The sequence below is a fragment of the Coccidioides posadasii genome, chromosome 1 (genome assembly GCF_018416015.2).
Source record: "Coccidioides posadasii str. Silveira chromosome 1, complete sequence".
Classification (NCBI taxonomy): Eukaryota; Fungi; Ascomycota; class Eurotiomycetes; order Onygenales; family Onygenaceae; genus Coccidioides; species Coccidioides posadasii.
This window is the reverse complement of record NC_089407.1, coordinates 7,275,937-7,289,562: the sequence shown is the minus strand read 5'-3', so window position 1 is coordinate 7,289,562 and position 13,626 is coordinate 7,275,937. Positions and strand designations below refer to the sequence as shown.

Below are 13,626 nucleotides of genomic sequence, written 5' to 3'. Positions count from 1 at the left end.
CCAAAAGCCAAAAAAAGGCGGCCTATCAATCCGGGCCGGTTTTATCTGATCCGCGGTCAGGCCCATTTCTTCCCGGAGCACGCCAATCATACTCGTTTCCGGGGAATGGTGGCGGCGGGATGCCGAGAGAAGAAGAACCCTTGGTGGGCAGCGGGATCCACGAAGGTCCCCACCGCCTTCAGATTCTCCGTTCTTCTCCCGTTTTCGTGGGTGTCAGCTTTCTCCCACTCGGAAAACGGAATACGAGGTGTGGTGAAATTTACTTGCGCATGTGGGCCGCCATCGATGGCACGTTTCCAAGGTGCAGATGAGACCAAAGAAAGAGCAAAAAAAAAAAAAAAGTCTTGACCCCGGTTTGATCCTTCCAGACTAAGGAGAGGAAAGCTTCGGAAGGGTTTTCGTGGGAAGAAATACGGGAATAAGGACGGGAGTACGGATTACTTCGTATGTATGTACTGTACGTACTCAAAGCATCTGTAATTACTATTTGGGATCTATCCACACTAGACGAAGAATTTACACGAAGATGTTGAGTGCTAACGTGTCTATCTGACAGCAGTCTGCCGTCCGAGGCTGTCTGGTCATTTAGTGGCGCCGTACGGAGTACTTAGGCTTCAAAAGCTGATGCTTTGTCGGGAATTACAATGACCACCAGCTTGTGGAACCAAGGCGTGGAAACCAGGCGACAAGGCCGAAGCTAGCTCCAACTTGATGCAGTTATCTCTTATCACCGAGGCTAGGAGCCATCATGAAGGCCGAACATTGCATGACCTTCAATTCGCGGGAACAGACCGGAATGCATGACAACCAAATCATGTCGTCTACACGTCCTCTGTTGCAACACTTCGATAAACCATCCCCGACACACCAGTCCTTAACCTCAATGGTACCTCATACATGTCATTGTAGTTTACAACTTCTCCGTTCAACATGGCGGAACCAGGTGCTCTTCTGCCAAAATAAGGAGCAGGATCACACCAGAAGTCTCGACAGTTGGTGACGATCCCGCGAGAGAACGGGTTTTGCGCACGAGCCGCCCGACGATCTCCAAGGCCTTCTTGAGCCGTAGCCATGAAAGTATCCAACCCCAGCAGTTTCTTCCATTGCGAAAGACAGCCTCCATGGGCATGACGGTGATGCCGCCTATGGCCTGGCGGCGGGATTGATGGGTTGGGACCTTGCCCTGTTGAGTTTAGGCCACCCAGCTCTGCTGAGGTGGTTCCGGTGGTAAGAGCAGATGTGATTGCTCGCGAGGCAGGATTAGCATAATCGAATGCATGTCCTTTCATGTTCTCATATGTAGTTTGGTTTCGTGAGATTTGAACGAGCTGAACAACACATAACATGGTAACCCAGACCAGCTGGAGGGCTATCCAAAACGTGAGGATTATGGTAAACGTATCACGTTTTACCATGCTGCATAGAGATGAGGAGAGAATATTACATTCTGAATCGGTAGGCGGAGGCAAGGCTCCTAGGTCTGCAGAGCGAAATTAGGCCTGGGTATCATGGATATCGAATAACAGCATAGGTGGACTTACAATTTATCACCAGCTGGATGAAAAGAATGATACCGACTTCCATACTAAAAATATACAAAACGAAATGACGAAGATTATTCGTGCCGACGCAATTATCAATCCACGGGCAATGGCTATATCAGGTAAGCAAGGGCCTGCAGGAATGGATTGGCGAAGATACTCACTGATCATGCTTTGAAACGCAACGTCTGCAGCGCCGACAGTGCTTGCTCCTCAAAGGTTTCCTTATCATGCAGAAAACACAAAAGTTGTCTTCATCGAACTGCCATGACTTAAATAGTTCCATTATGCATGTTCGTTGCTGATTTCTGCTGCTGAGTTTGGGCACGTAGCCTGGATCCTCGATCATGGATAGGAAATGAAAGTAGGACGTAAGAGAAAAGAATACGGCAAAGAAGAAATTGAGGAAAGGATAGGTGGAGTAGGTATCTAGGAAGAGTTAGCCACGGTCAACAACTGGTTGACGAAACTGTGACGCCGTACCTGGGAGTACTGTCAAAAGCCATCGAACACCGATCCAGAAAAGCGAGGCTGCAAACACGCCTGCCAGGAAAGGCTAGAGATATCGTTAGATATTCGCAATTATGGGGCGCGGAACAACAAAAAGTCGTTGCCAGAGGACTTACCGTTCTTTGAAGCACCCGAAACTCCGCATGGCTCCGGTTCGCTACCCATTGCGCCATCCATTGCATGCCAAAAATGAAAGCAAGCGTTAATGGTACAGATACATAAACCGTAAACTCGCTGAGTATCCACACAGCACCAAAGATCATAGCAAAAGGCCAAAGGAAGAAAAACTTAGAAATATATCGTCTCGTTCGTAAGATCGTAGCGAGGCCGAGAGGCATCTGTATTACATCCCCGTTCGGGTCATACCCACATTCACTCAGCGCGCGACACCAAAAATGCGTTGTCTTCATCTCTTCAGCCACTATAGCGGGAGTCTTGCCGTCTCTCGTTTTTGCATAGCGGTCGGCACCATATTCAATAATTTTCTGTATACAAGGTGTCGAGCCTTTAACCAAAGCCCAGTGGAGCGGCGTGAGCCCGCCTTCATCTGCGGCATTCACATTTGCACCCCATCGAAGAAATAGATCGACACACGCCGGAAACCCTTTGTATGCTGCCCACATCAAACCGGTATGTCCCTGGGGATCCGTCACATCCACAGGGATCTCCTGGTGCAGAAGCAGTACGAGGAGGAAGGCATTTCCATCGATCGTTGCCAGATGTAATATATTATAGCCTTGAACGTCCGTTAAAAGAGGATCCGCTCCGTATCGAAGAAGGAGCTCGACGATATAATAGTGACACCGTTGAGCTGCCCACATGGCCGGTGTAGCGACGGATTCACCGCCCTTTGCGTTCACATCTGCACCTGAATCGAGTAAAAACTTGCAGAGCTCATATCGATTGTTAATCGCAGCCCACTAAGCGAAAAAGGGATCAGTTAGTCGTCATCCTCAAATTGCGTAGCGAGCGTGCTCCACAAACATGTAAAGGCGTAATGTCCTCTTCATCTCGATACTTTGCATCATATTTCCCGCTTTCGAAGAGCTTCTGAATAGCACCTATTTCCCCCAGCCGTGCAAGTTGCATTATATCCTCTTCAATCGGCAAGGCTCTTTCGCCTTCGTTGCGGGAATTGATATCTTTAAGTTCAACCTCGTCATTCTGCGTTCGATGTTCGGGAGACGCGTCCGAACCCTTCCGAGGGAGTACGGTTGACGAAGAAGCAGAGCTTCGCTCAGCTGTATTCTGCGCTTCTCGGGCTGAATGTACTTCGGACATCGCTCGTGGGCACCCCGACCAAGGGTCGTCGAGGACGAAACCGCTGTGATGACAGAGAAAAAGGTGAGGCTGCGTTTTGGATTCAGAGCTTGACTAGTCAGATAAACTCATGTCGCCGTGGCAGGGGCCGTCGCACTGGGGTATAAACGAAAGTGATGAGAGCTCCGATGGCAGAGTTAATATCCCTGAATTGAGGAACGGTGACCGAGTTGCTTGAGGACGACACAGCCGCAAATTGTCGTCAAGCAGAGCAGGAATTTATCCGTTCATTGGCTGAGACAGCGCCGTTTCGTGTTTTCATGCGGCGGACTCGGATTTGGCGCTCAACTCGTCACTACGCGTGGCGCTAAGCCGAGCTTGGCGTGCAGCCGCTGAGGCTGAAATTCATCCCGGATGCACAGAATATATATGTACGGAGTATACTCCGTACGGAAGATGCAAACCCAACATTGGACAAAACAGTTTACAAACAATATCATGGAGGATAGCTGCGAGAAGCGTTAAGTTACCGTTATTCCTTGCATTCATAGAGAAGAGACTTCAGTGTCTTTCGCTACTACAGGTAATATCACATTCCCCATTTCCTTGCGCAATTTAAAATATGCTCCTCAGCGATAATTCTTTCTCGAGTCGTAGCTTATAAATACTCGAAGTCATCACGACGTTACTCAGGCAGGAGAGTATCGGCATCAGTGGAATGTTTCACCATCGTGTTTCGATTCGAGGCGTTCGACAGTGATTCGTGATCGAAGCCATTATGGCGCTTGCACTACCATCTGACGGCTTGATAAAGCATCGTCAAGCCGTTCTTGAAACATTGTAATCTCCTGAGAGAGGATTTCATAGTTAACTTTAAGGTCAAAGTCCATCAAATAACAGAAGTCGATCTCAAATCGCGTTAGTTGTGCCTCCGCCACGCCTCCAACCTTGGAGAACAGTTCGTGAGAGTGATGCAGGTCCTCGAGCAACTTCGTAGCTACCCGCAGACCGCCAAGGACTAGCCGATGTGCATTATACGCGGTAACTGGCACTATTTTCTCAACCAGGGCCATTCGAGTGATGAACCAGCTGGTAGCGAGATATACCCCCGTGGACATTGGGCAGTAACGATGGAGTCTGAGAAGATAATCCTTGAGCGAGATCCCTGGAATCTGTCTTGAAAAAAAGTTCCGAACCAATGCCGCGTCTCGTCTCGCGTTGGGCCTTTCTTGATCCGAAGTTTCGAGTGACTGCCGCCGTAGAAATTCGGAATAAGACACATCTCCGCTGATGCCAATAATCGAGTTCACGTGTAAATACAGTATACTTAACGCCTCGATCGGCGCAAGAGACGAAATGTCGCCTTCCAGAGGCACTCCAGGGGCCAGTTCGAAGCATGGACCAGGACCCTTGCCTGTTTCTGCCATAACGGAATGTGGAAGACGGGGCAGGGGGGACGCGTTTGGCCTTCAGACACATGACACGGAATTCAGGCGAATGAGAGGTCTACCGGATGTCGCGTCCAACAATGAGTTTAAAAGACCGTTCCACCACTCAATGCAGTACTGGCCCAATCTGAAAAGGTATAACAGATATTTGGATATCAAGAATGAAGGTTGGAGGGTAGGGCGTCCGGAAGCGATGCCCACCACTTAGATGTGTTCGTTAAAGGGTCAGCCTCCAGGGAAACATGGTTGGGTGGATAAGCATTAAAACGCTAGACGCAATGCGAAAGATCATCGTTAGAAAGCAAATTCGAGAAACACAGATGTGGAAAGCAGTCCTCGTCGTAGAGCAGCTCTTTTTTGGCTTGACCCTGATGTTCTGGCCCCCCGCTGTCGTAAATCTTCTGATAAAGGCCAATTTTTAGCGCGCACGCCAGCCCGAGAGTTCAAACCCCCAACAAAGCACCCACAGGTCTGCTTAAATATCTGGAACCACAACAAGTAACTAGTGTCTTAAGTTCTCTGTCACCTGCAAAATAATATTTGCATCATACACACACACTCACACACACACTTTATATACCTATATATGTCTTATACCTAGATACATCATTCTCGCCTAGAAAATGAGCATCTCTTCTGTGCTCCTTTCCCTTGCTTCCTCCCCTCCGGGGCGGCCTCGCCTTGTGATGCATAGTGTTTCCAAGCAGTCGCGGCTCGAACACACGGAATGAACAGCTTGAATTCGATAGAGTTGCGTCGGACAGCACGCTATGTTCTTTCCTGCTGCTTGCTGAACATGCCCTGCACCTCCCTGCCACTGCTCACCTGGCGCTACGGAGGCATATTCGTGTGTCATGCCCTGAACCACTGCACCACGGCGGAATATCATCCTCCTCCGTTCTTTTGTTATTTGCCTGGGATGTCATGCTGGTAAGAGGCAAAATGGGCATACAAGGGTGGATTTCAATCTGTCTTGTGTTCTTCTTCTTCCTCCTCTCTCCGGGGACCTTCTCTGGGCCCACGTTGAACAAGGCATTTGCTTCCGAGAATGAGCTGGACACTACACCCCTGCATTCGAGCCAGCAACCAGAGCCTGATCTGCCATCGGACTACGAATGGAAACATACTCTCAGACTGCCCCATGCGTATCTCGATTCAATGTCAGATAACATGCAAATCGACGAAATAGACGACCATTTGTATGGGCGCCCAGATATATTCTCCTTACTCCCTAGCCAAGAGGAGACTCGAGAGGCTGTAGAGTCTTTAGAAATTGGTACCGCAGGGGGAGCATCGCTACAAGCTATGAATATACCGTGAGAAAACTACACAGCGAGCCATCTTTCTTTCTTTTTTTTATTTATTTATTTGACCTCCGTTCCTGATATATTCATCAGCCAATACGCAAACTGGACCGGCGAGTCATGGTTTCTGAGATTTCGCGGTTATATCTTCACTCAGCCTGTTGTTTCTAACAAGACGATCGAAAAATTCACAAGCCGAGTTCTAGGGTTTCCAGCATGGACTTTAAAAGAGGATCAATACCTGCATGCGATGCAGATGGCTCGTGGAATGTTCGTTTTGTTACAACCTGGGATACGGCTGTCTTGGCGTCTCATATCTGGCGATGATCCACAGCGCACAGGAGGTGAAAGTAGTCGGATTTGGCCTCCACTTGCCAACGTAGTCATTGCACCAAATCTAACAGATTTTGTGGGCGATTACGACTTTTTTGCCGATATCGGCGGATTGCTGGAGGACGACATCCAACCCGGAGGCTCATCAGATGAGATTCAGCCCATCTCGTTCCGTAGTAACGCCACAACGAATGCTGGAATCCCATTATCCTTTCTAGTCCCCCCTTCAGGTTATACTATCGTCAGCGATATCGATGACGTGCTCCGTGTCTCTACCATCTACCACCCCACCGAAGGATTCAGGAATTTACTAACGCGACCATTTTACCCCTGGATGAACATGCCCGACATATTCGCGAACTGGTCGCACTCTTTACCTGACACACATTTCCATTACCTAACGACTGCGCCAGACCAAATGGCCCAAAGATACATGGATTTTATTTTCAATGTATATCCACATGGAAGCTTTGACATGCGGGCAGTGAATTTCAGGCGCTTTCGGTCAAGCTGGTCAGTTCGAAGTGGACTGCTTGAGAAAGTACTCCAGACTTATCCAGAACGCAAATTCATTCTTATCGGAGACAATAGCAACCATGACATAATGAAGAACTACCCGCTTCTTTCACTCAAATACCCAGGCCAAATCCAGTGCATATTTATACGGAACGTATCAGCCACTGATCGAACTTTCCGATGGCCATACACTACGAAATTCTTCCAACCGCTAAACAGAGATAGTTACATGATATTTCGTTACCCGGTAGGTTCATTTATTATCCATGGCAACTAGGCTCGCTAATTGCTTGTTGTAGGACGACCTGGCAAATCTAGATATCGAGAGCGGCCACTGCAATAACGAATCGGTCCCGCAGCATCTTACCTACGGATGGCAAGGTCTCCCGTGGCGATCGTGATTACAGAATGCAATCAATTGTGACAAGATGGCCGCCAGGAGCTAGCCCAGCCCTCAGTGGTCCCGTATTATTGACCTAGTAGAAGTGGCATACAGCACATGAGGAGGTTTGCGAGAGGTGGAGCTGTGCCTTATCACGATGTATAGATTCCTTTGATAGTTGGATTCTAAATTGCAGATACCAAATTCACTCGTATGTCAGTGAAGTCATTTTGTCTTTGAAAAGACTATTTTTTCAACCGAGATGCAGTTTGGCACGACTGTTCAGCTACTTTGAGCTTCACAAAATGACGGCTTGGCGCCAAGCATCTCCTCTCAGCTCTAACTAAACCAGTTTTGGTTCGACAACAACAATCGGAGCTTAGGCAACACTGTCCAGATTGATCTCACCCCATGCATTGAATTGCACTTGATAATTACCTTGTGTAGAACAATTTATTCCCCTTTTATAGTAGAAGTGTACTTTTACTTTCTATCTCTGGGAGGCGAAACACGAAGCGATGCCCCGACCGCCGGCCAAAAGGGGCCGCGCGCCGCGTCAAAACGCGTCCTCCGCAGCATCACGAACGGCCACAAGAAACGCGAACGAGCACACCGTCAAGGCTGTGAAAGGAAGGAAATGGCAAGATAAGGAAGAGGAGGTGTCAAGGGCCAGCAATTTCCCACAAGAAACTCCCGCACGCCCGAATCAACCCGTTCTCGAGAGACGGACCTCCACCAGAGGAAGACGAAGAGCTCAGACGCCTGTCATAGGCCAGAGACAGATTGTTCATCCCGGCTCGGCAACATCTATTTTCGCAGCAGAAGGAGGAAGAGGACATGGTGCTCGAGGACGGTTTTCGGTCGGTCCGAAACAAGGAGATGCGAATTCGTTCATGCAGAAGATTGGGGTGGGAACACCGGCGTTTGAGAGTTCGATGCTGAGTGCGTTCAGGCCGCGGCCGAGACAAAAAAGTATTTTACAGTTGATGGCGGATGACGAGTCGTCGGATCTGGGAGATGAGGAAAATTTTTTGGGCAGTTTTGAGCCGGAGGATGAGTCTACGCCGTTGAATTTGGGGAAGAGAGAGACGTTGACGAGAGAGGAATTGGCTTCATCTGATGGTTGTTGTGATGTTCAAGATGACATTGACGAGGAGCGTATCCCTGAATCTCCACTGAGGAGATTGTCCAGTTTCAGAACGGCGTTCTCGTCGCCCACGAATCCGAAGAAAAGGAAGATAATGGTTGTGGTCCCAGTACTTGCGCCGGAAGAGCTGAGCCAATACGAGTATCACCGGGACACAGAAGAGCCTGTTCCTGATATTGAGAACATTGATGACGTGGAAATTGTTGAAGAAACCCAGCACAGTCCATCGGAAGATGACGATGATCTGCTTCCTCCAATCAGGCGGGCTCCGCCAGAACAATCACCGGAGGCCTGGAGCCAAACCCTAGCGCCACCGATGAGCAGCAGTCCCGCTCGATCTCCCATAAAATCGCCCGCTCGACGAAAATCGTCCACCAAAGGACCAAAGAAAAAGATTAAGACGGATTCTGAAGCTCAACCCCATATTTCCACGGCTACTCTACAAGCCAGCCTTATGCCACAAAGGCGTCGACGACGGCGGCGGTTGGCCGGCAACAGTGAATTTGATGTGTTCGATGATGACGACGGTACTCTCGAACGAAGTTCGTCCCCTAAACTTAGACCAGATGAAGATGAACTGAGCTACTTACCGGTCCAGTCAAGGCGAAGGGGTACCAGTAAGAAATTGAAAGAGAATAGAGCCGCATTGAACAGACTGCCCAGGCGTGGAGAGTCATCTGGTTCAAAGGAGAAACGTAGGAAACCCGTTGAGGCCCGTTTATCGCGACCCTCCTGGGGTAAGGAGCGGGCCACATATTCTCGTCGGCGAGCGGGAGATGAAGAGAATAGTACAATATCCCTGGAAGATACGAGGGATCTTAAAGACGGCGGAAATTTTGTTAGTGAAGAGCTGCTGAAGCAGGCCGCAAAGTTCACCGAAGTGGACCAGTGGTCTATTGATTTCGAAGATGTTGAAGCCGAAAGCAGTCCATATAGATGAGCCTGCGGCTACGTCCTGAAAATCCTACCGGCCGCTGACAGTATATGCACGGAATGGAGCCAATACAAATGGTTTAGGTGGAAAGCTGTCCACAGATGGGCTTTTTGGCGAGTTTTGATATCATTACCCTGTAAAGGACGAACTAAATGTTTGCACCCTGAATTTGATTGCCTGTCACGCATTAGTAGAGATGGTTGGTGGCGGGCCCCCCCAAATGCCCGCCGATGCATTCCCTCGTAGCTTGTGCTGGATCCCCCGGCATCCCGACGCTTGGGTGGTATCCTTTTCCCGCCGAACTCTACCCCCCACGCCGACATTAGCCATAAATATCCACAACACCATCGTTCAAGGTGAGGGGCAGCGGAACAAGCCCAACGCTGTCGACCGCAGGGACTCTTCTCATCATTTTTTTTTTTTTTTTTTCCCAATAAGTCTGTTTCTCCCTCCCGTTTTCTAGCACAAACCCACCAGAAGACTTAACCAACCAGCCACAATGGATTCGGCTGTCACCGCGGTTCTCGCTGGTAAGTACCCCGCCAAACAGCATGCCCGGCGCGTAGCGGAGGCTCTCAAGGCTTCCGGACACGACGGATCAGGAGTCATCTACCTCGAAGGCACAAAGACTCGCATGGCCGAGGACAGCGATGAGGCTGTGCCGTTCCGGTGAGCACCTTTTGCGACAGCATCTTCTATGTTTGGCGACCCCGCATTGGCCCCCGTCAAAAAAGCGAGCACCAAACCACTGATTGAACGAATACAGCCAACGCCGCAACTTCTACTATCTCTCTGGATGTGAATTGGCGGATTCATATGTCACCTATAACATCGACCAAGATGAGCTCGTTCTCTACATCCCCGCAGCTGACCCGGACGAAGTGATGTGGACGGGTTTGCCATTGAGCCCCGAGGAAGCCCTTAAGAAATACGATGTCGACAAGGTTCTGGCCTCGAGTGAGATCAATGCCCACCTAGCTCATTACTGTACCAACAAAGAAACCGCCCCGAAGCGCGTCTACGCTATCCCCGACCGGGTTTGCGCTGAAACCACCTTTCTCCCTTTTGATGACACCAACTGGGACGCGTTGAGCAACGCCCTCAACCAATGCAGGAAGGTCAAGGATGACTACGAGATTGCTCTTCTTAAGCGTTCAAACGAGATCTCCGCTCTGGCCCACCTTGCAGTAATGAAAGCGGCCAAATTAGCTAAGAACGAGAGGGAACTCGAGGCCGTTTTCCGCAGCACATGCCTGTCTCATGGCAGCCGGGGACAATCCTATGGCCCCATTGTTGCAGCTGGTGTTAATGGAGCGACGCTGCACTACCAGACAAATGACATGGATCTGGAGGATCTGGTAACTGGAGAGCGACCCAGCCTTCTCGTTGATGCGGGTGGAGAATACCGACTATACTGCTCTGATATTACCCGTGCATACCCGCTTTCTGGAAAATTCTCCGTTGAAGCGCGCCAGATTTACGATATTGTTCTCGACATGCAAACCCAGTGTATGGACATGATAAAGCCTGGCGTGGCATGGGACGACATCCATGCTCGCGCTCACAAAGTCGCCATCAGTGGTCTATTGCGTCTCGGCATCTTACGCGGCTCTGAGGAAGAATTATTTGAAAAGCGCATTAGCGTTGCATTCTTCCCCCATGGCTTGGGCCACTACATGGGAATGGACACACACGACGTTGGCGGCAATCCAAACCATGCCGACCCCAACCCCATGTTTAGATATTTGCGTTTGAGGGGGACTCTCTCACCATCGGAGGTGGTCACTGTTGAGCCCGGCGTATGTGACGAATGGACCCATCTTCATTTCTATCTCTATATTGTCCGTTGTTAAATACTAATGCTGCACAGGTGTACTTCTGCCGATTCATTATCGAACCATACCTCTCCTCACCGGAATTGGGCAAATACATCGACTCCGCCGTGCTTGATAAGTATTGGAAGGTGGGAGGCGTTCGTATTGAAGATAACTTGGTCATCACCCAAGATGGCTACCTGAATCTTACAACCGTGCCAAAGGACCCGGAAGAGGTCGAAAGGATTGTGCAACAGGGATAATATGCTCCGTACGCAGTCCCCGTGCCACCATGCTCCTGAGCTGTTGATCTCTGGTTTGAATATATGTAAACCTCTACTCCGTACGGAGTACACATGTAGATATTAACATGTAAATGGGACCGATCTCGCGTATCCGGAAATTGCAATTTGTGCCATCGAATCACAAGCGCTAAGAAGCGAGTACAGATAGGATTAGTAATGATTTGTGGGCATAAGCTGGTAAAGAAGAACAGAAATAATTAAATAGGGAGGCTTTTGGGATTTCCAGAAGAGAAGGTAAAAGTGGCAGCGAGGCCTATAAGGCTGGAGGACGAATGCGACAACTGAGCTAGGCATAATCCGCTCGAAAGGTATCCACATCAATTATAACGCGCAATAGGAGTATACATAGTAACACATAAGAGTAAATGGAAAGAGATTTGATACACAGCAGGTCTCAAAGATGTATTGAACCTTTCCCCTCAACCCATTCTAGCCCTCTTCCTCGCGCTTCCCTTTACCCCAGGGCTGTCAATCTCGCGGTTAGCACGCTTTTCTTTTTGGTCTAATACGAGGTTGAGCACGTCGAAGCCAAACTGTGGATATTGCAAACAAAGGGATCTGAAGTCTTCTTCTGCTTCGTGTCGTAAAACATGGCTTCTTGTAGCCCAGAATGCGGCCACCGGTTTTCGGATGGAATCTCCGGGGTTGGTATGGGTATAGACATATTTTGCATATTCGATTTCGCCCTTCGCGGTACTATTGATCCTGTGGATCTTTCCTTGCGCAAGAGATTTAAGATTGTCGATACCGAGTTTGCCGGCTAGGGTGTATACCCGTGCGTGTTTAAGGAGTTGGTCGCCAGTCTCATCAATATCTGGAATTGATGGATCCGATTCAAGGCCCTCTGTGAGCGATCCTAGCCGTTTGGGAAAGTATTCGCCTGTGTATTGATACTGGAGAAAGCACGCAACGGCGTCTATGGATTCCTCTTCGAGGACAATACGACGCTGGATTCAGAAGATGGGAAACGTTAGAGGCATTTCAAAGAAGCGCGCAGTGGGGGGGCAGCGCGTTGTTCAATACAGTGCTGCGCGCTGTGATGCAATTGACTTACCGGGCCATCCTCCGGAAACTGAGACACAAGCTCCGCAAAATAAGGGCTCGAAGTGAGAATTCCTTGATGTGCTGTCAGGATAGTCTGGTCATCGCCTTTTCCTACAACTAGTTCCACAATTGGAGATTTGAGATAGCTATGTAATGCTCAATTAGAAGCTGTTCATCATGCTTCAATTGTGACCTTGCCGCTAGATAACTTGTGATTTAGGGGTACGACCAATTCGCTCAATGATGGACCAACAGCTTATCAAATAGCGCATGGCATTAAAGTAGAATATCCTTACTCTAAGAATCTGTTCTCCTGGGTCGGCTCTGAAGGCGCTATTATCATCTCGTTGTTCTCCTCTGCAGGAATCACGTCGGTGATGGACTCTACACCTTCGGCAGGCTGGGGCTGGGCAGCCGGTGTTTCGCTTGCACTGCTCATTTCCACATCTTTGCTGACTCCAATACCAATTTCAACTCGGGGTTCAGCCATAGCCACTGCTTGGAACGGTAACTCGTCTTTGGCCGGTGAAATTCAAAGTTTGGAAACGCAACGGATATGATGAAGTGCGCAGGACAGCGGTTTACTTGGATGTGGCAATTTCACAGTCCAATTGACTAAGACGAACCTTAGAGAACCGAAGGGATATGTGCGATGCAAGAGAACTCAGAAGGGTGTTACCAGGGGAGAAGTGTGCCGTCAAAAAGCCACTTGGTGCTCTCTCCATCGCGGACCTGCAGGTGCTGAGAAATGCCGCGCTCCACCGCTTTGCTCACTAGTTAGGTTCGCTGGGCGCGCAGCCCCTGTCCCTGTCCTACCCGGCCACACCTAGCCCGATGACTCAGCATTCGTCCCGTGGAGGCTTCCGGGCGCCGGGGGTCTGGACTACATAAGCGCTTGAGCTCCGGACTTTCAGAGCCATTCGAGGCCGAGAATTGCCTGTTCTGCGCTGGAGCGTCCTAGGAAAGATGTTGAGATTCTAGCCACTAGCATCTCGTACGGAGTAGCGGGCGACTCGCGACGGCAGTCACGGAGCACTCCGTAAAGAGTAAACTTAACAAAGTTGAACAGGAGCCTTGGTTGCTGATCT

General features: G+C 49.5%; 7 protein-coding genes across 7 annotated transcripts; 3 read left to right on the top strand and 4 right to left on the bottom strand.

Moving 5' to 3' along the window:
• Window positions 1–528: 528 nt before the first annotated feature.
• AKR1_2 (palmitoyltransferase akr1) lies at window positions 529–1,415 on the bottom strand (the record flags this gene model as incomplete). Its single annotated transcript, XM_066123752.1, has 1 exon — window positions 529–1,415. One exon carries the CDS (start codon window positions 1,413–1,415, stop codon window positions 822–824), a length of 594 nt encoding a protein of 197 aa, XP_065979827.1. The 3' UTR covers window positions 529–821.
• A 565-nt stretch (window positions 1,416–1,980) lies between these two features.
• Window positions 1,981–3,572, bottom strand: AKR1_1 (palmitoyltransferase akr1; the record flags this gene model as incomplete). The annotated part of the gene is made up of 3 exons (XM_003066133.2): window positions 3,036–3,572; window positions 2,168–2,971; window positions 1,981–2,097 (listed from the first exon to the last, which is right to left on the bottom strand). Exons 1-3 carry the CDS (start codon window positions 3,330–3,332, stop codon window positions 1,981–1,983), a joined length of 1,218 nt encoding a protein of 405 aa, XP_003066179.2. The 5' UTR covers window positions 3,333–3,572.
• Window positions 3,573–3,838: 266 nt separating this feature from the next.
• Window positions 3,839–5,181, bottom strand: D8B26_002203 (uncharacterized protein). Its single transcript, XM_003066132.2, has one exon. The coding sequence runs from the start codon at window positions 4,736–4,738 to the stop codon at window positions 4,088–4,090; it is 651 nt and encodes a 216-aa protein (XP_003066178.2). The 5' UTR covers window positions 4,739–5,181; the 3' UTR covers window positions 3,839–4,087.
• A 205-nt stretch (window positions 5,182–5,386) lies between these two features.
• D8B26_002202 (uncharacterized protein) lies at window positions 5,387–7,505 on the top strand. Its single transcript, XM_003066131.2, has 3 exons — window positions 5,387–6,075; window positions 6,157–7,159; window positions 7,212–7,505. Exons 1-3 carry the CDS (start codon window positions 5,684–5,686, stop codon window positions 7,311–7,313), a joined length of 1,497 nt encoding a protein of 498 aa, XP_003066177.2. The 5' UTR covers window positions 5,387–5,683; the 3' UTR covers window positions 7,314–7,505.
• A 307-nt stretch (window positions 7,506–7,812) lies between these two features.
• Window positions 7,813–9,381, top strand: D8B26_002201 (uncharacterized protein; the record flags this gene model as incomplete). Its single annotated transcript, XM_003066130.2, has 1 exon — window positions 7,813–9,381. The coding sequence occupies one exon, from the start codon at window positions 7,813–7,815 to the stop codon at window positions 9,379–9,381; it is 1,569 nt and encodes a 522-aa protein (XP_003066176.2).
• A 356-nt stretch (window positions 9,382–9,737) lies between these two features.
• On the top strand, window positions 9,738–11,614 carry D8B26_002200 (uncharacterized protein). The gene is made up of 3 exons (XM_003066129.2): window positions 9,738–10,044; window positions 10,142–11,174; window positions 11,246–11,614. The coding sequence occupies exons 1-3, from the start codon at window positions 9,875–9,877 to the stop codon at window positions 11,450–11,452; spliced, it is 1,410 nt and encodes a 469-aa protein (XP_003066175.2). The 5' UTR covers window positions 9,738–9,874; the 3' UTR covers window positions 11,453–11,614.
• A 261-nt stretch (window positions 11,615–11,875) lies between these two features.
• Window positions 11,876–13,264, bottom strand: D8B26_002199 (uncharacterized protein). The gene is made up of 3 exons (XM_066123751.1): window positions 12,835–13,264; window positions 12,549–12,684; window positions 11,876–12,441 (listed from the first exon to the last, which is right to left on the bottom strand). Exons 1-3 carry the CDS (start codon window positions 13,026–13,028, stop codon window positions 11,914–11,916), a joined length of 858 nt encoding a protein of 285 aa, XP_065979826.1. The 5' UTR covers window positions 13,029–13,264; the 3' UTR covers window positions 11,876–11,913.
• Between the last annotated feature and the right edge of the window lie 362 nt (window positions 13,265–13,626).

Bases quoted from the DNA above. Each gene is read 5' to 3' on its own strand.
- D8B26_002200 (XM_003066129.2), top strand. From the start codon at position 9,875: ATGGATTCGGCTGTCACCGCGGTTCTCGCTGGTAAGTACCCCGCCAAA. The intron at 10,045-10,141 runs GTGAGCACCTTT...GAACGAATACAG, and splicing joins GATGAGGCTGTGCCGTTCCG to CCAACGCCGCAACTTCTACT. The intron at 11,175-11,245 runs GTATGTGACGAA...AATGCTGCACAG, and splicing joins TGGTCACTGTTGAGCCCGGC to GTGTACTTCTGCCGATTCAT.
- D8B26_002202 (XM_003066131.2), top strand. From the start codon at position 5,684: ATGCTGGTAAGAGGCAAAATGGGCATACAAGGGTGGATTTCAATCTGT. The intron at 6,076-6,156 runs GTGAGAAAACTA...TATATTCATCAG, and splicing joins CTACAAGCTATGAATATACC to CCAATACGCAAACTGGACCG. The intron at 7,160-7,211 runs GTAGGTTCATTT...TGCTTGTTGTAG, and splicing joins ACATGATATTTCGTTACCCG to GACGACCTGGCAAATCTAGA.
- D8B26_002203 (XM_003066132.2), bottom strand. From the start codon at position 4,738: ATGGCAGAAACAGGCAAGGGTCCTGGTCCATGCTTCGAACTGGCCCCT.
- D8B26_002199 (XM_066123751.1), bottom strand. From the start codon at position 13,028: ATGGCTGAACCCCGAGTTGAAATTGGTATTGGAGTCAGCAAAGATGTG. The intron at 12,685-12,834 runs GTAAGGATATTC...AGCATTACATAG, and splicing joins CAGGAGAACAGATTCTTAGA to CTATCTCAAATCTCCAATTG. The intron at 12,442-12,548 runs GTAAGTCAATTG...TTCTGAATCCAG, and splicing joins AGTTTCCGGAGGATGGCCCG to CGTCGTATTGTCCTCGAAGA.